The 24,542-nt window shown below is 40.6% G+C and overlaps 1 protein-coding gene across 2 annotated transcripts in view; it reads left to right on the top strand.

Annotated features, from left to right (window-relative positions):
- The window catches only part of cadm2a (cell adhesion molecule 2a), a 619,370-nt gene that overhangs the window by 550,216 nt on the left and 44,612 nt on the right, over nucleotides 1–24,542 (top strand). For both annotated transcript variants that reach the window (XM_061962498.2, XM_072913795.1), the window contains one exon: nucleotides 14,914–15,027. In XM_061962498.2, coding sequence (XP_061818482.1) covers nucleotides 14,914–15,027 — 114 coding nt within the window. The remainder of the gene's footprint in view (nucleotides 1–14,913; nucleotides 15,028–24,542) is intronic.

Raw genomic sequence — 24,542 nt, 5'->3', positions numbered from 1 at the left:
AACAGAAGAAAAAAAAAAAGAAGAGATGGACACTTTTACGGAGCGGAGAAGGGACGCCTCGCCGGGGTCCGGGACCGAGGCCCCTTCCCTCGAGAGGGCCCCACCGGGAGCCGTAGCTGAGGCGATCCGCGAGAAGGGCCCGACGCACGTCCAGGGTCACTACCGCGCCCACCGCACCGACACCCCGCCTCGTCCGCTTTCGCCGCGGCCGGCGTCACGCGCAGCAGGTAAGCAGCTTACCTGCCCGCCACCCCCGTGGCCGGGGGCTCGTAACATGGGTCACTCCGCGCGCGCAGCTTACCTGCTTGCCACCCCTGTTGCCGGGGGCGCGTAACAGGGGTCACTCCGCGCGCAGTGCGCTCACGAAAGGGGTGGGGCTCACCCTGGTTGATATAGAGAGCAGGACGGTGGCCATGGAAGTCGGAACCCGCTAAGGGAGTGTGTAACAACCCACCTGCCGAATCAACTAGCCCTGAAAATGGATGGCGCTGGAGCGTGGGCCCATACCTGGCCGTCGCCGGCAGCGAGACGCGCTTGGAGGTGCGCTCAGCGCGGCTCCCATATGATTGCGCACTGGTGTGCGTCTGGGTCGTGACAGCGTGGCACGCGCAAGTATGTGCTGCGTTGGATCAGTCTCCTTTCTTTAACAGGCAAAAGCTTTATAACCTCACCATACCTGCCAACTTTTAAATCAGAAAAACCTAGTAGCCAGGGTCCAAGGGCCGCAGGCCCCGGTAGGTCCAGGACAAAGTCCTGGTGGAGGGTTCAGGGCTTCGCCCCCCGACGCAAAATGATTATTAGCATTCAGACAGGTTAAAATGTTGCTAAAACCATCACTTTTCTATCAGTCACAGTGACTTTTCAAAACAAAAATATTACAGCAAAAATCATATGGGTTGATTGACATGTTTATTCTGTAAGCTAACTTCAATAGTTTGAAATTATTTTGACAGTTAATGCCAGTTATCCTGTCAACCTTTCACAAGACTTCAATTTGTTAATTGAAAGTATAAATAGTATAAACACTTTTAACAGTATGTCGTGCTGTGAAATACAGCCGACAGGATGGCGCACCAAACACGAAGCAAGGCCATGCTGCAGGAGAACAAAGGACTTCTTTCATTTAAGGTTTGTGATAAACCATCAAACTCATTCGTTAAAAGGACTCTATAGTAATATAAAGCGAATTTTTCTGGACATTATCATGCAAGAAAAGTTTATTTTTGGGATCGCGATCACCGCGTAATGATTTTTAAAGGTTGCATTACATTATTAACTGTCCCATGTGATCAGCCAGTGCGATTGGAAGTCCATGCTCAATTATTGCCTCCGTAAATAAAACTTCGGCATTTATCACATCCAAAGAATCTGTTTGGGCGACGAAAAACGTTGAAAGTTTTCCACTTGTATCGCTAGCAACGGCATTAGACTTGTGTTTTTTTGTCCCAACGTGGTCTTTTACATCACTAATTCCTCCGTGTCCGATCGAAAAATCTTGTCTGCACAAGGTGCAATTCGCGTAGTTTTCACCCTTTTTTTTTTTTTTAATTAATATTAGATATACAACAACGGGCGGATGGCGGGCGGGTGCAGTTCTGATCAAACGTTACATCGGGTGGATGGCGGATGGTTGACGACTTTCTGCCGCGGTTGCGGATGAAATAAATTGCCTATCCGCGCATCTCTTTTTTTTTTTTTTTTTTTTTTTTTTTTTTTTTTTTTTTTTTTTTAATGTCCTGTCCAGCTTCTCAGGCAAATCATATAGTTGATGTAGATGCCCATGTCGGCTGTTCAGATTTACTTTACAAAAGAGAAGTGTAGGATACTTCTCTTGTTGCCTTATTTGTATTTGACTTTATTAAATGTATTTATATTATCATTTAGTGCAGCCGGGCCGGAGCAGGAGGGGATAGAAAGAGAAAAAAAAAGAAGACAGAGGGGGAAATTGTGGGGACAAGAGGGGGATTAGACAGAGAGACAAAAACAACAACAGCAAACAACAACAACAACAACAATAGAGCAACATCAGCAAATATGACATGTACAAATATGATGGTAAAAGTAATAGCAAATAAGCAGTTAGCGGAAAAAAAAAAAAAAAAATAATACAGAAATGACAATGAGCATTATTACACTACAAATGGATCAATACAAATACCAATAGAAATAGCGCTATTGATAATGAACAATACCAATAATTTACCTTTATTATCAACAATACAGTTGTTTAAATGCAACAATACATATACGTAATGATAACTTGAGATACGAAAGAATGCAGAAAAATGGAGGGGGAGAAAGAGAAGCAACCTACATTAACCTTGTAGATTGTTATAGTCACAATAGGTTAAGCTTTGTCAGTGTGCCATGTGTTACACCCAGTTTACCCTAGGGCAACAACGTTAATATATGTTTGATGAAACGTGATTATGTGCATGAGTGTAAGTATGCATATGTACTTGTATATGTACAGAATGTGTATATGTGTTTGTACAATGAATGTATATGTACAGAATGTGTATATGTGTTTGTACAGTGAATGTATATGTACAGTATGTGTATGTGTATGTTTGTATATTGAATGTGCGTGTGGATGTACGAACATTAGGTAGGTAAATATGTACTGTATTTGTGTATGTATGTGGGAGCGTAGGTACCTATGTACGTATGTGAGCATATGTGAATTTGCATGTACAATACATTCGACTCCCAGAGTGCGTGGGAGCCAGAGCACGGCCCCATCACCCCCGAGAGCCCAACCCACAAACAGGAGGCGTGGTGCCCAGGGAACCAGGGACCACCGCCCCCACGCAGCCAAGCCGGCCAGCGACAGGAACCCCAGAGCCCGACCCACCGTACCGCCCACAAGGGCCAGCAGCAGGCCGCAGACAGACGCACCCGGCGGAGGACAGGGCACGAGAAAAGCAGGGGACAGCCAGACCCCAAGCCAGCGAGAGACCACACCCCACACGGGCAGAAAGGCGAGACGCCCCGCCCGAAGGACCCAGAGACTCCCCGCAACCGGACGGGAAGACCGCCCCCGCCCCACCGGCAACCGGACCCCCACGAGCCCACCCCCCACCCCCGGAGAGCGCGGCGAGGCCAGCCCCCGGCCACCCCACCCAAACCGGCCGCCGCAGGACCACCCAGGCACAGGGCCACGGGAACCACCCACCCCACCCGCAGGGACCCCAACGATGGAGATGGAACAACCAGCAACCGCCCCGCCGAGCCCCCCCCCTGAGGGAGGGGAAAAATTAAAAAATAATATTAATAAAATATATTTTAAAAATAAATAAATAAATAAATAAATTAATTAATTAATTTAAAAAAAAAAAGAATTAAAAGAAGATCACAGACATGCTGACAAACAAGGTCACTACCCCAGCAACTGGCCGACTCGCAGCACCTCGGAATACCTTGCAGCACCAAGCTACCACAATAGACGCAGGGACTAGGCCCAACAGGCCCCAACCAAGACGGGCACCCGGAAGGGATGGACAGCGGGACCCAGGAGCTCCAGACACGCAGTTCGGATGCAGTAGCCTGAGGCGTCGACCCCCGTCTGACAGGCAGGCCCAGAGCGTACCCCCAGAAATATACATACATACATACATACACACATACACATACACATACACACATACACGTATACATACCCACACATACACATATATACATATACATACACATATGTACACATACACATATATAAACATACATACATACACACACATATACATACATATACACAGTTCGTCAGCCCCGACAGCCATCACGCGCGCGCGCTGCCACCAGTCACAACATCAGCCACACCCCTGCACCAGACCCAGCAGCCACGGGCGCCCACACCACAAACAAACGGCAGCAGAAACAGCAGCCGCAATAACCCCAGACAGCCAGCACCAGCCAATCAAATTAAAGCGATCAAAGAAAAACTGCGACCAGCAACCACACGCCACCAGGGCCACGGAGACCAGCCGGCGCCAGCCCGCCGGTCAGCCCGAACGCCAACACGCAAACAAGAGACACCAACAACCCCCCCAACCAAAAGGCCCCCCACCCCAACCCAAACCCGCACAAACACACCACCGCCCAAACAACCGGGACACAGCATCCAGACCAGACACGGGGGCTGCGCCGCCACCACACCAAGTCACCAACAGAGACCCCACAGCGCAAGGTCGGGCCACACGGGCACGGACCCCATCCAACAGGAAGTGAGACCCGCGCATCTCTAACGCAGACCAAAGAGGTTGTTTTCTAGGCCAGGGTTTGGTTGTCTGTCTGTCAGCAACACAACTCAGAAAGTTATGGATAGATGTTAATGAAAACTTCAGTTAATGTCTGAAAAAAACAATCCTTTCCCTCCTTTACGATCTCCCACACACGGACCTTGCACACTGGCGCGACGCAGGGAATTTTGGGAGTTGTCCAGATTGACCAATTCAAAAGTGCCAGCAAAAAACTACGCTGACCAAGTTTTCATATTATACGGTCATACGTAACGGTATTATTGTGATTATTTTAATACCCAAATATCGCGGTATTTATAATACCGTTACACCCCTAATGTATACGTATGTATGTCCGTGTGTGTGTGTGTGTGTGTGTGTGTGTGTGTGTGTGTGTGTGTGTGTGTGTGTGTGTGTGTGTGTGTGTGTATACAGTCGTGGGCAAAAGTTGACATACACTTGTAAAGAACATAATGTCATGGATGTCTTGAGTTTCCAATCATTTCTACAACTCCTTATTTTTTTGTGATAGAGTGATTGGAGCACATACTTGTTAGTCACAAAACACATTCATGATGTTTGGTTCTTTTATGAATTTATTATGGGTCTACTGAAAATGTGACCAAATCTGCTGGGTCAAAAGTATACATACAGCAATGTTAATATTTGGTTACATGTCCCTTGGCAAGTTTTACTGGTAGCCATCCACAAGCTTCTGGCAAGCTTCTGGTTGAATTTTTGACCACTCCTCTTGACAAAATTGGTGCAGTTCAGCAAAATTTGTTGGTTTTCTGACATGGACTTGTTTCTTCAGCATTGTCCTCACGTTTAAGTCAGGACTTTGGGATGGCAATTCTAAAACCTTAATTCTGTTTGGGGTCATTGTCCTGTTTCATCTGACGACAGAACTTTCCTCCAGAAGGTCTTATCTTTGTCCATGTGATGTCAGATGAAACAACGATTGAGCTGTTAGGCCACAATACCCAGCAATATGTTAGGAGGAGAAAAGGTGAAGCCTTTAATCCCAGGAACACCATTCCCACCGTCAAGCATGGTAGTGGTAGTATTATACTCTGGGCCTGTTTGCTGCCAAAGGAACTGGTGCTTTACAGAGAGTAAATGGGACAATGAAAAAGGAGGATGACCTACAAATTCTTCAGGAAAACCTAAAATCATCAGCCCAGAGGTTGGGTCTTGGGCGCAGTTGGGTGTTCCAACAGGACAATGACCCCAAAAACACGTCAAAAGTGGTAAAGGAATGGCTAAATCAGGCTAGAATTAAGGTTTTAGAATGGCCTTCCCAAAGTCCTGACTTACAAACGTGTGGACAATGCTGAAGAAACAAGTCCATGTCAGAAAACCAACAAATTTAGCTGAACTGCACCAATTTTGTCAAGAGGAGTGGTCAAGAATTCAACCAGAAGCTTGTGGATGGCTACCAAAAGCGCCTTATTGCAGTGAAACTTGCCAAGGGACATGTAACCAAATATTAACATTGCTGTATGTATACTATTGACCCAGCAGATTTGGTCACATTTTCAGTAGACTCATAATAAATTCATAAAAGAACCAAACTTCATGAATGTTTTTTGTGACCAACAAGTGTGTGCTCCAATCACTCTATCACAAAAATATAAGCGTTGTATGTGTATATACATCATTTTCTTTCAACAAGACCCAGGTTTGCTCAGTGGTTTACACAGTTGACTCCCAATAAGCGGTAATGGGTTCAAATCCCAGTCGAGTCGACCATTAAAGCCTATTTATAGTGAATTGCGTCAACAACACTGCAAACTTTATTAGTGCAAGCAGCCATTTTACTCATGAATTGCATACAAAACATGATTCATGCTCAAATGTGACCATAAATGTATTATTATTATTATTATTATAGCAATTTGAATGAAAGAAAGTGATAAAACTCTATAGGTAAAAGAACGGGTATAATCTCACTACAGCATACCTGCCAACTACTCCGGTTTTCCCGTAATTAGTACGGTTTTCATCAACCTATTCCGGGTTACGGTTGCAGTGACAAAAATACGGTTTTTCATTAATTAAAAAAAATATTTTTTTTAAATGCGCGAGGCTATTTATAGCACCGCTGCCAAGCACGAGGCACCTGTTGCCATTGTTTCCAAACGAGCGAACGATCATGGAATCAGCCGGAGAAAAATCGCAAACGAGTCTTAAACCGAAAAGAAAACTGCAGTCATTCCGTGAAGAATATTCAAAAGCCTATCCGGGAATAATTATCCGTTCCAAAAAGGGTGAAAACTACGCGAATTGCACCTTGTGCAGACAAGATTTTCCGATCGGACACGGAGGAATTAGCGATGTAAAAGACCACGCTGGGACAAAACAACACAAGTCGAATGCCGTTGCTAGCGATACAAGTGGAAAACTTTCAACGTTTTTCGGATTTTAGCCACAAAAAGGTAATGACACCAATGTTATCTATTGGAATTGTTTAGTACTGTTATACTGTTAAAAGTGTTTATACTATTTATGCTTTCAAGTCCAAGTTGAAGAAATCTTGTTAAATGTTGACAGCATAACTACCAAAATACAGAAGTATGTCCTTAATATTTTTGCAGTGCTATTTCTGTTGAAAAGTTAAAATGATTACATTAGAGATGTGATGTGCCACTTTTCAAGTGTCTGATGGCTTAAATTAATTTTCATAAATTGTTCATATTTTGAATTCTTTTGAAAGGCTTACAAAAAAACTACATTTGAATTGTAATTCCATGCTATTGACAGGACTATTAATTTTAATGAAGTTAGCTTACCATGTTTACAGTATGATAATTGTGATAGAAATGTGAATTTTAGGCACAGAATATTTTATACAATTGAACAAGGCAGTAGATTATACAAGCTTGGACAGAAAGTTAATAATGACACCAATTTTTTTTTTAATGGAATTGTTTAGTACTGTTTTACTTTTTGTTTACTGTAAAAAGTGTTTATACTGTTTATACTTTCAATTAACAAATTGAAGTCTTGTGAAAGGTTGACAGGATAACTGGCATTAACTGTCAAAATAATTTCAAACTATTGAAGTTAGCTTACAGAATAAACATGTCAATCAACCCATACGATTTTTGCTGTAATATTTTTGTTTTGAAAAGTCACTGTGACTGATAGAAAAGCGATGGTTTTAGCAACATTTTAACCTGTCTGAATGCTAATAATCATTTTGCGTCGGGGAACCCCCCACCAGGACTTTGTCCTGGACCTACCGGGGCCTGCGGCCCCTGGACCCTGGCTACTAGGTTTTTCTGATTTCAAAAGTTGGCAGGTATGCTACAGTATATGGAGGTCCACTTTTTGATAGCCCGGCATCGCTCAAGGATCAAAGTCCCCTCTTGGCAACTTCTTTAAAATGAATCAAAAGGTACATTTTCAGTAATAGTATGGTAAAACATCTTAAAGACATTGTATACCTGTACTCTGTTTCTGGCCATTTTGAAAAATTAAAAATAGAGGTCCTCTCTCAGCAGTTTAACCTGATAGTCCCCTGTTGGTAAGGTTGACATGTACAGTGTGTGTGTGTGTGTGTGTGTGTGTGTGTGTGTGTGTGTGTGTGTGTGTGTGTGTGTGTGTGTGTGTGTGTGTGTGTGTGTGTGTGTGTGTGTGTGGGTGTGCCTGCGTGCGTGCGTGTGTGTGTAATTTAGTGCTGTGATGTCAGTAATATCGCCACAAAGGATAAGTCATTCCTGGTAACGCCAGAGGAAGTGGAGGATGAAGTGAATCAGTGTCAGGGAAAACGGATAGCTCATCCTCCCTCTTTTCCCTGTGTCTCCTCAGCCGTTTGTCTCTCAGTATTAAGTCGCTTTTCCTTTTTCTTTCAGGAGCTTAGTGAGTGCAGGATGAGGGGACAACAAAGCAGAGAGAGAATTTCCCTGAGTAGAACGATAAATATTGCTTTATTATTGCGACAGGCTCCTAGTGGGGTGTTTTTATTTTGCAATAAGCACAATATTCAATATGCCGTGGCCGACTAATAGAGATATCTCATGTGGTCTTCAATATCCGTGGTAATAAAAGATAATAAGGACATAATGAGGCTGTTCTAGGATGCAACCAAGGTTGGTATCAATAGTTCATGAAGTGCAGGGTGTCATCATAGCAACATGCGTTCTACGTAACGGTAATGCTGCCACTGTATCTTGTTATATTTTATGTTTGTTTCCGTCAATCCATTTTCTACCGCTTGTCCCTCTCGGGGTCGCGGGGGGTGCTTGAGCCTATCCCAGGTGCACTCGGGCGGAAGGCGGGGTACACCCTGGACAAGTAGCCACCTCATCACAGGGCCAACACAGATAGACAACATTCACACACTAGGGCCAATTTAGTGTTGCCAATAATGTTTGTTTTGGATAAAGAATATAATGTGTTACTCTAAAAGTACACTTGATATTATGATTGATGAATAGGATATTCACCACCTTGTTGTATCTTCTGAGTGACTAATTAAAAACATTGATCTATGACGTAACTCCAGTTTGATTCCATTTGGAGCTCATTTAGTTGACAAATTAGTAGGATATGTGCAAAAATTAATGCAGATGTAAAGATTTGCTGTTATATAAAAAAGTAGCGTATGCCCTCATCTTTTAAAAAATATCAAATATTTTTCAATAAATACTTTTACAAAGAATAGATAACTAAATACAATCAATTGTATTATTGTGTTTTAATTCATTCTATTGATTAACAATAATTTATTTGTATTTATTATATTATTATGGTATTAATTGTTCATATTTTAATGTTGAAATTTTAAACTAATTTTTTCTGCAAATTTTTTCTTGAAACGCATATAGTATTATGTAGCATTATTTCATGACTATTATTTTCTGTATTTTACTACTTTTAGTACAATGCAACTTAGTAAAAAAGAAAATCACAAAATTACTACATATTTTTTTCCCAAAGTAGACTAAGTTAAGCAAATTATTAGCTAAGACGATGCCTACTAGATATACAAAACCCAAAACCAGTGAAGTTGGGACGTTGTGTAAATTGTAAATAAAAACAGAATACAATGATTTGCAAATCCTTTTCAACTTATATTCAATTGAATAGACTGCAAAGACAAGATACTTAACGTTCGAACTGGTAAACTTTGTTATTTTTTGCAAATATTAGCTCCTTTGGAATTTGATGCCTGCAACATGTTTCAATAAAGCTGGCACAAGTGGCAAAAAAGACTGAGAAAGTTGAGGAATGCTCATCAAACACTTATTTGGAACATTCCACATGTGAACAGGCTAATTGGGAACAGGTGGGTGCCATGATTGGGTATAAAAGCAGCTTCCATGAAATGCTCACTCATTCACAAACAAAGACGGGGTGAGGGTCACCACTTTGTGAACAAATGCGTGAGCAAATTGTCCAACAGTTTGAGAACAACATTTCTCAACCAGCTATTGCAAGGAATTTAGGGATTTCACCATCTACGGTCCGTAATATCATCAAAAGGTTCAGAAAATCACTGCACTTAAGCGGAAAGACCCGTGATCTAAAACCGACATCAGTGTGTGAAGGATATCACCACATGGGCCCAGGAACACTTCAGAAAACCACTGTCAGTAACTACAGTTTGACACTACATTTGTAAGTGCAAGTTAAAACTGTACTATGCAAAGCGAAAGCCATTTATCAACAACACCCAGGAACGCAGCGGGCTTCGCAGTTCTCATCTGAGAAGGACTGATGCAAAGTGTAAAAGTGTTCTGTGGTCTTACGAGTCCACATTTCAAATTGTTTTTGGAAACTGTGGACGTCGTGTCCTCCAGACCAAAGAGGAAAATAATTGTTCTAGGCGCAAAGTTCAAAAGCCAGCATCTGTGATGGTATGGGGGTGTATTTGTGCCCAAGGCATGGGTAACTTACACATCTGTGAAGGCACCATTAATGCTGAACGGTACAGACAGGTTTTGGAACAACATACGTTGCCTTCCAAGCAAGGTCTTTTTCTTGGACGCCCCTACTTATTTCAGCAAGACAATGCCAAACCACATTTTGCACATAGTAAAAGAGTGCGTGTACTAGACTGGCCTGCCTGTAGTCCAGACCTGTCTCCCATTGAAAATGTGTGGCGCATTATGAAGCCTAAAATACCACAACGGAGACCCCGCACTATTGAACAACTAAAGCTGTACATCAAGCAAGAATGGGAAAGAATTTCACCTAAAGAGCTTCAAAAATTGGTCTCCTCAGTTCCCAAACGTTTACTGAGTGTTGTTAAAAGGAAAGGCCATGTAACACAGTGGTAAAAATGCCCCTGCGCCAACTTTTTTGCAATGTCTTGCTGCAATTAAATTCTAAATTAATGATTATTTGCAAAGAAAAATTAAGTTTCTCAGTTCGAACATTAAAGTCTATTCAATTGACTATAAGTTGAAAAGGGTTTGCAAATCATCGTATTCTGTTTTTATTTATGATTTACACAACGTGCCAACTTTACTGATTTTGTATACAGTAGTTCCTTGTTTATTTCTGCTAATTGGTTCTGTGCCTGACCATGGTAAATTCATTACTGCGAAGTAGGTATTCTTAATTATAAATTCAACATAGCTAAAGTATAAGAAAAAACAGTTTACAACCTTCTAAATATATTTTTTTTAACATTACGAGAGTTTTCTAGACATTAAATTATACCAACATAGTCACCTTTACACTTGTTCAATCCAATATAGTAATGCTGCCTGAGGCTGAGCCAATCAGCAGCCACGATAATAAACAGCGTGCTCCGATTGGTTTGGTCTCATCTCGTGGCCAAGACTACTGTTGATATTATTTTTAGTTAATTTAGCTATTTTTAAGCTTAAATAATGTTTCATTTAAGGTATAAACCCATGCTATTTGCTTTACAAAAAAAAGAAATAAACCAAAAAAAATCTGTGATCGAGTGAAGCCGCAAACTTCGAAGCGCGATGTGGCGAGGAACGACTGTATCGTTATGTATTTGATGTAATTGTATTTAATGAATTTTGCACATGTTTTGAGCAAATGATAGCGCTTAACCATTTGTGGCATTTTCTACAAAATCCTTTTAAAACATGTAGAGTTTCATACAACTTAGAAAGTTGATTTGTTAGTGCAGGGCATCAACAAACACGCCTTGTTTATTTAATTCAGGGGTGGTACACAGCTTGTCCATATTAGTTTGCTTATTCATTTTCCACAAAATGTCTTAGAGCCTAACATTCCTTAAAATGCTATCCCAATGTACCAGCAAGAATAACTGATGCCCTTAATAAAAGTAATGTTATTAAAGGGACAAAAACCCCCCCCACCACAGGAAAGGCATCTGGAGGTCGGTAGGGTCAAAGAGTACAAAAGAGATTTATGACTTGTGTCTCTGAAAATGGCACTTGCTCTGTTCCCAGCATTCATTAGTGATTAGCACACCTTTTAGCCTTTTACAATTGCTGCCATAATTCTTGGAAAATACCTTTTTAATGGTTCCTCTGCAGCGAGGAGACATTTTTGCTCACTTTCTCTCGCTGCTTAGTGATTCTCGCCCAGGCTGAAAAGTCACGGAGGCACCCAGGACGCGTTGCCTTGTCGCACGGCCAATTAAAAAAACCTCCAGCTCGCCATAAAAATCAGAGTGACACAAACAAGGTGGCGGTGTAACCTCATTAACTTTGTCAAACAACGCTTCACTGCCAATCCCTTCGTCCCATTAATATTTTACCACAGCCTTGGATAAAACACCGCTAGGAATATATTGCAGCCATGACTCTAAAACAGTGTATTTAATGTTTTTTTCCGTGTAGTTTTTTTAGTTTTGAATCTGATTGCTGGATACAAAATAACTGTCTCAATGTTGGGAGAGGAAATCCACCAATACACACATCAGCCAACAAACAACACAGTTTTGTTTTGCACCATTATTTTTGTACATTCCTGTATGTATTCATCAAAGTACATTTCTGTGTTTTGTAGGGATGTGCATTGGACAACATTTCCTTGTTTGATTAATTGGGAAAATCAATGGATTTGTTTTTACATGTTATACTTATTTATAACCAATATATTATTGAAGTACATTTTATCGATCAGAATAACATTGTGCCAAAATGATGGTATTTCTTAATCTATATCAACTTTCTACAGGGTATAGTCAAAGTTGGGCTTCTTTAGCTTGGAAACTAGTTTTGAATGAACTAATCCACAGCACCTGTGCTGGTTGCAGCCAAGTAATGCACTCCAGTATGCCTCAGTTTCTTCAAAATCAATTCAATCAGCAACCAATTCAAAAGGGCTGACGTCCGCAGTGTTTCTTAACTTAACTGGAGGGCCACCAAAAAATATCTATTTCTCAGCTCTAGTTTGTATGGGACGCAGCGTTACTTGGTTGTAATACACATTTTAACCACGTGTGGCAGTAATGACAATGTCAAACAAATAGAAGAAGTTGTGACCTAAAGTCATAGAGCAATGTATAAAGCTCAAAAATTATGACCAAAGTGGTGAAGCTGTATTTTTAGTTGCACTTTATTTTTAAGCATATTCATTATTAGTTTAGTTAATTTTTTAGCACACATAATTGTGGATAAACATGTTTTCAGTTATTTATGTGTCCCGTATTTTTTTTTTTTTTTTTTTTTTTTTTTTTTGTGTCCTGTCCAGCTTCTCAGGCAAATCATATAGTTGATGTAGATGCCCATGTCGGCTGTTCAGATTTACTTTACAAAAGAGAAGTGTAGGATACTTCTCTTGTTGCCTTATTTGTATTTCACTTTATTAAATGTATTTATATTATCATTTAATGCAGCCGGGCAGGAGCAGGAGGGGATAGAAAGAGAAAAAAAAGGAGACAGAGGGGGAAATTGTGGGGACAAGAGGGGGATTAGACAGAGAGACAAAAACAACAACAGCAAACAACAACAACAACAATAGAGCAACATCAGCAAATACGACATGTACAAATATGATGGTAAAAGTAATAGCAAATAAGCAGTTAGCGAAAAATAAAAAATAATACAGAAATGACAATGAGCATTATTACACTACAAATGGATCAATACAAATACCAATAGAAATAGCGCTATTGATAATGAACAATACCAATAATGTATCTTTATTATCAACAATACATATACGTAATGAAAACTTGAGATACGAAAGAATGCAGAAAAATGGAGGGGGAGAAAGAGAAGCAACCTACATTAACCTTGTAGATTGTTATAGTAACAATAGGTTAAGCTTTGTCAGTGTGCCATGTGTTACACCCAGTTTACCCTAGGGCAACAACGTTAATATATGTTTGATGAAACGTGATTATGTGCATGAGTGTAAGTATGCATATGTACTTGTATATGTACAGAATGTGTATATGTGTTTGTACAATGAATGTATGTGTACAGAATGTGTATATGTGTTTGTACAGTGAATGTATATGTACAGAGTGTGTATATGTGTTTGTACAGTAAGTGTATATGTACAGTATGTGTATGTGTATGTTTGTATATTGAATGTACGTGTGGATGTACGAACTTTAAGTATGTAAATATGTAAGGTATGTAAATATGTAAGGTATGTGTAAAATATGTGTCCCGTCTAAAGCAGTATATTTGGTTAGGATTTATTTTTCTAATCAGCCTGACCTAAACCTAAGGTTTATATGTTAAATAAATAATAATCTTTGGGATTAACACGTTATTTCATTTAATTTGACAAGGATGTAAACCAGGGATCCCCAAAATCCGGTCAATGGGAAGTTCCAAGTTAAAAAAATTAGAAAATATACAGGTATATATATATATATTTTAATTATTATTAGTTTTTAAAAATCTGTTCTTTCTAATCCATTTTCTACCGCTTGTTACTCTCGGTGTCTCCTAGCCACTCAGGCAAATCATGTGTAAAAATGCATTTTCCCATCGATATCGTGACATCATCGCACTCGAAATATATATATATATATATATATATATATATATATATATATATATATATATATATATACATATATATACATATATATATATATATATATATATATACACACACACACACACACCGGCCAAATTTTTTTAACCCAATGCGGCCCCCGAGTCAAAAGATTTGGGGACCCCCTGTGTAAACTGTAAGTAGGTTAGACATGATTATTGAATACAATCAAAATTAAGAGTAAGATTGCTAATTAAATCTTAATATTTGAGTGGGTCCCAGGCCCCTATGTAGTGGAAAAAATAGACCCCTAGGTGAAAATGGTTAAGAACCCCGGGACTTGAATGCAACACAACTCTTATAAGACAATCCCTCTTTTTCAAAACACAATTTTGGAAAAATATTTTTTAAACAGTCAAATAAAAAAAAAATAGTGTCTTGTCTATGTGAGTGACAGGACGAAAACATCTGACTATTGGAGCGAAATCATTTGGCACCACCTGTGTATTGCAAGTCTAAACCCTGAATAAAAAACGACTCATCTTTTTCATAGTGTTTTCTGGTAGAAAAATAATATTGTCTAATATTGAGAGTAAAAAACAACCCATGCCCATCCCTATTATTTTGATTGTTTATGACATTTTATTTGTCCCATTGCTTATCATGCTTTGCTGTGTAGTATCTTATTGTTCCCATTTCCAATTCATGTTTCTGTTGCATTGTTTTTTCTTGTCTATATGTGTTTGTCTGTCCCATCCACCAGAAGCCCCCACCACTCTGCCTCCATCCACCACACCCCCCTTTCATGCCATCCCCCCAGACTCCACCGCTCTAGTCGGCACCCACGCCTCAGACCCCACAGTCACTGGAAACAGAGGTACGGTATGACCACATGCACCATCCCCACCTTCACACGCTTAATCTTTAGCTTAATGACACGTGCTTCACTTCACTGGCTCATCAGTCACTTCATTCACCTCACTGCCTTGATGAAATAGCTCATCATCTAAAGAATATTGGGAGACTCTGTGTCATTGTACTCAGTGCCAGTGCTGCTGTTTGAACTGGCTATGCCCTTGGTAGCCCCAAGACATCAGTGCTTCTCAGCCTTGAAAGCTCAAAGAAGTAAATGTCATGTCCAGTTGCAAATGTCTGTCCCCCGCGAGACGCCTCATCATGACTCTTAATGCTGTGTTCAATCTCGGAATTATTCTGACACTCAAATAACCCCTTTTACTCACTCAATGTTTTAGATTGGTTATTATACTTAGTATATTATACAAAGCCTGCTCAGTGGCCTTGTGGTTAGAGTGTCCGCCCTGAGATGGGTAGGTCGTGAGTTCATACCAAAGACTATAAAAATGGAACCCATTACCTCCCTGCTTGGCACTCAGCATTAAGGGTTGGAATTAGGGGTTAAATCACCAAAATGATTCCTAAGCACGACCACCCAGCTGCTCATTGCTCCCCTCACCTCCCAGGGGGTGGAACAAGGGATTGGGTCAAATGCAGAGGGTAATTTCACCACACCTAGTGTGTGTGACTATTAGTGGTACTTTAACTTTACTTTATACACCTCATGTAACATTGAGCTGAATCAAGGATCTTGTGAAGAATGGGTTGCTATTTAGAATAAGGATTTGACCATTATTATTCATAATTTTTATTAGGGGTCGCTTCCTGTTTTGTGACTATCATTCCAGCACAATTTGATGACCTGGAGGCTAATAATTATGCATTTCAAGTCCTGATCGATTATGGCTAATAGCTTTCTCTGAATCCTTTGCACTCCTGTTTCGATACCAGTGTTGTATTGAGCAAATTAACTGTAACATTGGGAGTCAACTTCTTATATATGATGTCATATTGTCGTTATTTACACAGCAAACTAGTTGAGACTGACTTGTCAGTGCCTCTGCTGTTTACAGCAAGTGGTGTACTACATTTTGCCTTTGCTTATTCTAAACTTGATTAATTAATTAGTTCTTTGTACTGTATTAAAATTAGAGGTCATCCAAAAATGGTATCTGATATCAGCACGATATCAGCAAAAAACAAGTATCGGATTATGTCGCCTCGCATCTAAAACCTCCAATATAAGCGCTCCAGTAGGAGAGTAGCATATGACGTCTCATCCGTTTGTCTTTGCGGCTTAGTTCACACTATGGTCAAGCAGCATGAGCGTAGCATTAAAACAAGTGAGAGTGAGTGTAGAGTTTGAACAGAAAAGTCTTTGCTGTTCTGTTCTTGGGTGTTCCAGTTGTTCAAATAGAGAGATGGGAAATAGCTTTCATAGAGTCCTGAAAGACGTGGCTCATAAAGGAAATAAAGTCAGGTAAAAACGGAAGTGCGTCGAATAAAATGGCTCTTGCAAAATATCACTTTCATCATCTTGTGGAATACAGTCGGACCGCTTGTGTCTGCAGCGATCACTTTGTAAAATGTTTGTTTGATAAACTTTCTGTGATGCAATCGAGTTTATTCTGTACTATATTAGTAGTGTTTAAAAGCAGAACTAATCATAAGGAAAAGAAAAGAGATCACATTAGTGTGTGTTATTTTGTGGTTGCTATGCCTAAATATAACCACGAAGACCTGGTTGTGCAAAGAAACTAACGTCATGTTAAGTCCTAGTAATAAATATTTTGATTGTTTAGTCCAATTCATCATATTTTTGTTGTCGATTTTCATAACAGAAACTAAAGGCTTAGTTGTTGTTGGGCAGGAAAGCAGAGTGCTTTATTCGACACGGATGACCACATTATAACGTCTTTGGTGATATTTGTTAACATCAGGAAAATATCCTTAATAGTATTAAGAAACTAGATGAACAAATCTTTCGTAGACTCAATAGCATATACTGAATCTTGATATCACTAGCAAACATTGCTGAACAAGAGGGACATATACAGCTAAATAATGAGACAGTATATTAACTTCACAGCTTACAAACAACTGCAGACATGAATTGTAGATGACTTTTTTTGTAGCAGGAAATCAACTTCAAACAAACGTATCCTTTTTCTCATTAGCGTCACGATCACAGCAGCACGGCACTCGTTATGTCAATCAAATACGTTACTTACCGATGCACGAATAAATCCAACTTTGTCTTTCACCGACTAATGCTTAATTTGTGGACCCTTCAGATGTGAAGACATGATGTGCCTCCAATATTTTTTCCTCCAAATACTGTGAGTGTCAAATGAAGTGAGGTAGTAGTAACCTCTTGGCAATGATAATTGGTTTAAATCTTTTTTTTTGTCTTTTTAAAAATCCACTCCATCCCATTTTAAATATTTTTTCATGATCGCTTTTATATTTGCCTCTAAACCTTTGAAAATAAGCCTAAATCTGCACGGTTTCAAGTTAATAAACAGTAGCCTCATGGGGCTTAGAGCTTCGCCTGAAACCCAGAAATGCCCGGATGTGCCTCAAGGTTACGTGATTGCAGCCCACCTATACAAGCAGATTTCGTGCACTTTCAGAGAGGAGGAGACAAAGGGACTATCAGCGAGGTGTGCAGAGTGGGGGGTGGGATTTACATTTTGAATCATACTTGCCAACCTTGAGACCTCCGAATTCGGGAGATTGGGGGCGGCGGGGTTTGGTGGTAGCGGGGGTGTATATTGTAGCCCGGAAGAGATAGGGCTGCAAGGAATTCTGGGTATTTGTTCTGTTGTGTTTATGTTGTGTTACGGTGCGGATGTTCTCCCGAAATGTGTTTGTCATTCTTGTTTGGTGTGGGTTGACAGTGTGGCACATATTTGTAACAGTTAAAGTTGTTTATACGGCCACCCTCAGTGTGACCTGTATGGCTGTTGGCTAAGTACGTCTTGCAGTCTCATACGTGTATCTGCAGAAGCCGTATACAACATGTGAAGGTGCCGGAACGCTGTTTGTATGGAGAAAAAGCGGACGCGACGACAGGTTGTAGAGGACGCTAAAGGCAGTGCCATCACGGCACGCCCTCAATATTGTTGTCCGGGTGAAAATCGGGAGAAATTCGGGAGAATGGTTGCCCCGGGAGATTTTCGGGAGGGGCACTGAAATTCGGGAGTTTCCCGGAAAAATTGAGAGGGTTGGCAAGTATGGTTTGAATTCTGCCTGGTGACACAAGAAACAAGTACCCCACCTTTAACATCTAAATGTCCTCCAATAAGCACACTATGTTGGTCTTTTCTTATATTTTAGTCAAGTCATTTAGAAAATATATGTATTGTAGGCTGTAGGTTACTAGGAGCTAGCAGCTCCACAAGAGTTAATCACACAATAGCACACAAACCAGACGTACGTTATAAGTGTGGTTAATAAAACAATATTGCAGTCTCAAACAGCACATTTGTCTATTTAAACAAGAATCAAATGATCATAGTTCCATATTACTTACAGATACAAAGTCTCCAAGGCAGAAGCATATTAGAATGCAATCATTAACAAATGTGTTAGCGTCATTCAACTTACCCGTATTTTCCGCACCATAAGCCGCCCTGGGTTATAAGCCGCGCCTTCAATGAACGGCATATTTCAAAACTTTGTCCACCTATAAGCCGCCCCGTGTTATAAGCCGCATCTAACTGCGCTAAAGGGAATGTCAAAAAAACAGTCAGATAGGTCAGTCAAACTTTAATAATATATTAAAAACCAGCGTTCTAACAACTCTGTTCACTCCCAAAATGTACGGTAATGTGCAAATGTGCAATCACAAACATAGTAAAATTCAAAATAGTGCAGAGCAATAGCAATGTCACAACACACAAAATCAACATAACGCTCACTTTCTGAAGTTATTCTTCATTCATAAATCCCTCGAATTCTTCTCCTTCGGTGTCCGAATTAAAAAGTTGGGCGAATACGGGATCCAAAATGGCCGGCTCCGTCTCGTCGAAGTCATCAGAGTCAATGTTGCTATTGTTGTCCAGCAGTTCCGTGAATCCTGCCTTCCGGAAAGTTCGGACCACAGTTGAGACCGATATATCCGCCCAGGCATTTACAATCCACTGGCAGATGTTGGCGTATGTCGTCCGGCGCTGTCTCCCTGTCTTAGTGGCGCAGGTCATCTTGTTGCTTCAATTCTCTTGCTGCTGCTCTATTTCCGTGTTCTACTGCGTGACTTATTGCCTTGAGTTTGAATTCTGCGTTGTACGCGTGTCTCTTAATAGGAGCCATTTTGTGGTCTTTACAGATGTAAACACACAAATGAAATGAAACGTAATATCCGCGCGCTTCTTCTTCTACGGGGGCGGGTGGTTGCTTACAGTAGAAGAAGAAGCGCTTCCTCTTCTATGGGGGCGGGTGCTTACCTTGGCGGTTGCTTACCGTAGAAGAAGAAGCGCTTCCTCTTCTACGGGGAAAAAAGATGGCGGCTGTTTACCGTAGTTGCGAGACCTAAACTTTATGAAAATGAATCTTAATATTAATCCATATATAAAGCGCACCGGGTTATAAGCCGCACTGTCAGCTTTTGAGTAAATTTGTGGTTTTTAGGTGCGGCTAATAGTGCGGAAAATACGGTACTGCGTCATAAGCACGTAATGAATTATTTTGGTCACTAGGTGTCACCAAAATACAATTACCACTCAACTTCCGTTTATAGCTCGCATAAGTCAATTCCAAACAGTTAATAATAAATATGTAAGGGTTTTTCCATAACTACCATTGTTCTCTGAGTAGTTTCACTTGATCAAGTCCTTTCCATCATTCCCAATACAAAATAAAAGTATATCAGATTCGTGCTGAGCTGATCAACATTGTGTCAGCTAAAACTTAAGTCTCCAATATCAGTATCGTATTGGAAGTGGAAAAAGTTGTGTCTGTACAGCCCTAATTAAAATCCACAATACAAGGGTTGGAGTGTAGATAATTAAACTACTACACTAGTGTATACTATGCACGTTTTTGGGTAATGTCTTATTGTCGTCATGGTCACAGAATTATTTAGTAGAAAATTGTACCAAAACTCTACTAACAAAAACTTGACTTGTTGGAAACAGCATTTTTTTAGGTCAAAAGGGGAAACATATATACAGTATAAATATGTTTATCAATCCATCCGTCCATTTTCTACCACAACTCAGCTGAGTTCTGTAAACAAAATTAAAGTAGCAAAACTCAGTTCCTATTTTCTGGCAATAACCTTACCGTATATGCATTTAGCTTATTTGTGACTATTCGATAAGGACAATCCAACAAATGCAATTTAGAGTGATTACTACTGTAACTTTCCACGTTTGTCCATCATGTGTTTTTAAACAAACATTTCACTTTACTTATTTGCCAATATGATGTACTTAAAATGTCACTATATAACTATTTAAATATTATGTGCAATGCAATAATGTGCTATTCAATGCAAAATAAAAAATCAAGGTCTGAAAACATACAATATAGCAGTAGTGGCCAGGGCCAGCAAGGCCTTCTCTGCTGGCCTAACATAACCAGAAATCATGTTCATAATTAAAGATAAAATTATTTAATTAACTTTCCCTAAATATCTAAAAGTACTCATATTCTCTTGTCATATCATGCTCCTTCCTGTTGTTTTTAGGTTAAGTTTGTATCCAATCAGAATTCAGCTGGCTTATGTTGCCATGCTGTACCAAATCTGCCCGAGGCCTTCAGAATCAACAATGCGGGCGTCCGTGCACTGTAAGCGAACGGACACATACAGTTGATAGATAATTGCGATAGCCAATCAGATCACAAGTTGTCAGTATGGCCTTCTAGCTGGCATCACGTTGAACGTGACATTTACACGTCCTGTAATTAGATATTCACCAGGACTGTTAGCGGATGAATTTGAAAACGCATACAGTTGATAGACAGTTGCGATAGCCAATCAGATCACAAGTTGTTGACAGTAGCCAATCTAAGGAGCCTGATGTTAACGAGACTGTGATTGGATACTCACTTGTCATTCCAAAGTGAGTATTCATTCACAAGATTCAATTTAGAAGGAAGCAGGAAGTGTTGCGCCGTAGGCATACTGGGCTAGCAGAGAAGGACAACAAAACATTGATTAGGTGGCAGATATATATTTGCAAGGCCATTTTCAAGAAGGATATTTAAAGAGAAAATTAATCTTGTGAGACGATGTCGGCCAACCCCGGAAGCTAGCTCAGCTATTCCGGCGATGAAATGGGGAAATGCCCGCCATTTCCATTCGAATCAGCCGACTACGAGGGTTACGACTGGCTTATTTGGCGTGGAATGGGTGCTACAAATTGTGAGTTCAAATAATGTCTTTATATTTTCACATTTAACATGTTTTTTGCAATTTAAATTTTGACAGTACCACACAAGATATGTTTTAATTGCTGATGCGGGTTTATTGATTTTTAAATGCGCCACAAAAAAAACAGTTTTATACACTGTTGAGGTGTTTCAATGCGCAGTAGGGCGTAAATGTGTTCCTGTATAGTATTTCTCCAGCAATGGTCAGGTGGTGACATAAATGATGGTATTTTGAGAGGTAATCATTGAAGTCGGACATCACTGAAGGCCTTGGTGGGAAACGCATGGCCCGCTACTGCAATATATTTACCTAATATAGAATAGACAAGCACTCACAAAATAATATCAGTATGCTAACAAGTTATTTTTGAAAAGGAGGACCATTCATGACCCTTGTTTCTTGAACCGGTATGTACTGTAAATTCATCGATGTGCCCCAACCACCACTATATAATTCAGTGTGACGGGAAAGGTCATGATCGCATCATGTATTGGTATGTTTCTTTAATCCTCTACAAGGCTGACAACATATTTTAGCTGACCATGTTCCAACTGTCCCTTGTGGGAAGAGCTTCTCCAAGAAAAGATTTCAAAAAAAGTCACTAGCGTCTATCATAGTGGCAACCAAAGAGCCCAGAGATGCCAGAAAGATGTTATCGTCACAAAAGAACGACTCCCTCGCACTGGGGATATTGGCGAACAATTGAAGGACTTTTGCTGAACCCTTCAACATAATGGAGCAGGAGTTGGCATGGCCGAGCACATCCTTCAGAAGCGGGTCACCGAGGTGTTGCAGTAATAAGGCACCGAGATGTTTCCGGATATGGGGAACTTTGATTATTGTTGGCTGTCTCGGTTGGCTGGCTCACTGTTAATGTCACTCTGATGTTGAAAAAAAGCACTTAAGGACTAAAGGATGATATCATTTTTCAAAAAGACGACAAAGGGTAGAAAATATATTACACTGCCAATTGTCTAACAGCAAAGCTATTATGATCAATGCATGTTTATCATTCTATAATTGAGTTGCAATTTAGTATGGAGAATGTCTTTTTGGCCCTGTCAGAAATCTGTTTAGCCTCAGTTGAGGCCCCAAAGCATTTTAGATGATGCAAAACCAAATGTCCTTACCTGCTGTTGTGCATAAGTCCCAAAAATGGGAAATCAAATAGTGGAGGCATTGCGGAAATATTTATAAAACAATGTTGCCTCTTTCATACTTCCTCCAAATGACCCGTTTGGAATTTGCCCCATTTGTGACGTTAGCGGATTATCCATACATGGAAGAATTAGATAAGACCGCCCACAAAACGGGACAGCTTCGTGGCAGCCAATCGTCTCCACGAGTCCATCTATTCTAATGATTTCACCGGGCTGAGTCCATCTTTCTGTGGCCAATCATGCAACCAGGGCTATCTTTCCAAACGCCTATCAAATGTCCAGCTCCATATTTTGGCCGCCCAATCACAGTGTGAATGCAAAAAGAACACTAATTTCTAAATTAAGCTGTTCGCACTTGTGAACACAATCCGGCTGCCCTTTATAGCCTATAGGCCTAATATTAAATTGACTATTAGTAATTTCAGTGATCCAAAACAATATTGTCTGTTTTCATGACTTATGCAAAGACACTTTCAACATTTTGGATGTAGTTTGTGGTTATTAAGCAGGGCATGAGCGCCGTCCATTGCTGAATCTGTAACATCCATCCATCCATTTTTCTACCGCTTATTCTCTTCGGGGTCGCGGGGGGCGCTGGAGCCTATCTCAGCTACAATCGGGCGGAAGGCGGGGTACACCCTGGACAAGTCGCCACCTCATCGCAGGAATCTGTAACATTTGCAAGTGAAACATTTTTGCCAGCGTCACTTGTGTGTGATTTTATCCATCCATCCATGTTCTACCGCTTGTCCCTTTCGGGGTCGCGGGGGGTGCATTCGGGCGGAAGGCGGGGTACACCCTGGACAAGTCGCCACCTCATCACAGGGGCCAACACAGATAGACCGACAACATTCACACTCACATTCACACACTAGGGCCAATTTAGTGTTGCCAATCAACCTATCCCCAAGTGCATGTCTTTGGAGGTGGGAGGAAGCTGGATTTTATTGAAAAAATAAAAACTTTTCCTAGCCCTCCCATGAATCGGTCAAGCGCCCCAGGAGAGAAAAAAATCCTGGAGCCGTCCTTATGACTGACTGACTGAAGACAGATGTACATACAGCCTGATGAAAGACCAGACAGATTGATGAAAGGACAGAAGGAGGGACCAGCTGATGCCTGTAGAGAAAAGAATGAATAGGAAGGAATTTCTGGAGCTACGTGAAGCAATAAAAAGTCCCAACAGGTTTACTACCCCTTTTATCAGAAAAGCTAGAACGTTGCAAATGTAATGAGAGCTGAACAAAAAGCCTGCTGGGAAAAAAAACTACCATTGTTTGGACAAATGGCTGTTTTGATTCTGTCTCCGTATCCCTCTACGATAACGCTGACCCAGCGCCACGTCTGCTACGCTAACTCAAGACTTCAGTGAATTTGACTGACATATCAATTTAAATCTAACGTGCTGTGTTAAGCAATATGCAGAAGAGCTGGCAGACCCCCCACCTACTCTCAAAGCTGAAGTAACTGTCTTCCTTTCTCCTTTCTCAAATCTTTTGTTTCCATTTCGCTTATTTTTCTCTCCCGCTACATCGCTCTGTTGGATAAGAGGCTTCCACACAATAGTGGATACTCATCATCTTCTGATGTCTGTTTGTGTTGCGCCGCGACGCAAGAGGAGCTGAGCTTCTCCGAGTATATCTTGAGGGAATCTGGATATCAGACTCCTTTACGTCGTCCCCAGTCGCAGGATGCTACGCTATCTGCTTTCATGTGTCTTCTTGATTTATTACCAGCTCTTTTCACAAGCTCCAGATGAAAGCAAACAAGCATGGAGCTCTTACAGCCCCATGACGTTTTGTCTTTTTAATAAACTTGTCCGCCTGTGCCAAGGAAACACGTAGTTTTGACTGTGCAGCTTGTAACATGGGAAAATAGCATATCATACACCTGATGAGCACTTTCATCCGTTTCTCTCCTCACTTTTTGACACTACTATTTATAATCAACCTACTCACTTACTAGGGATGTGCCGATCAATCAGCTACCGATCTGTAT

This window comes from Nerophis lumbriciformis, linkage group LG09 (assembly GCF_033978685.3).
Source record: "Nerophis lumbriciformis linkage group LG09, RoL_Nlum_v2.1, whole genome shotgun sequence".
NCBI classification, from domain to species: domain Eukaryota; kingdom Metazoa; phylum Chordata; class Actinopteri; order Syngnathiformes; family Syngnathidae; genus Nerophis; species Nerophis lumbriciformis.
This window is presented reverse-complemented; position numbering and strand designations above follow the sequence as displayed.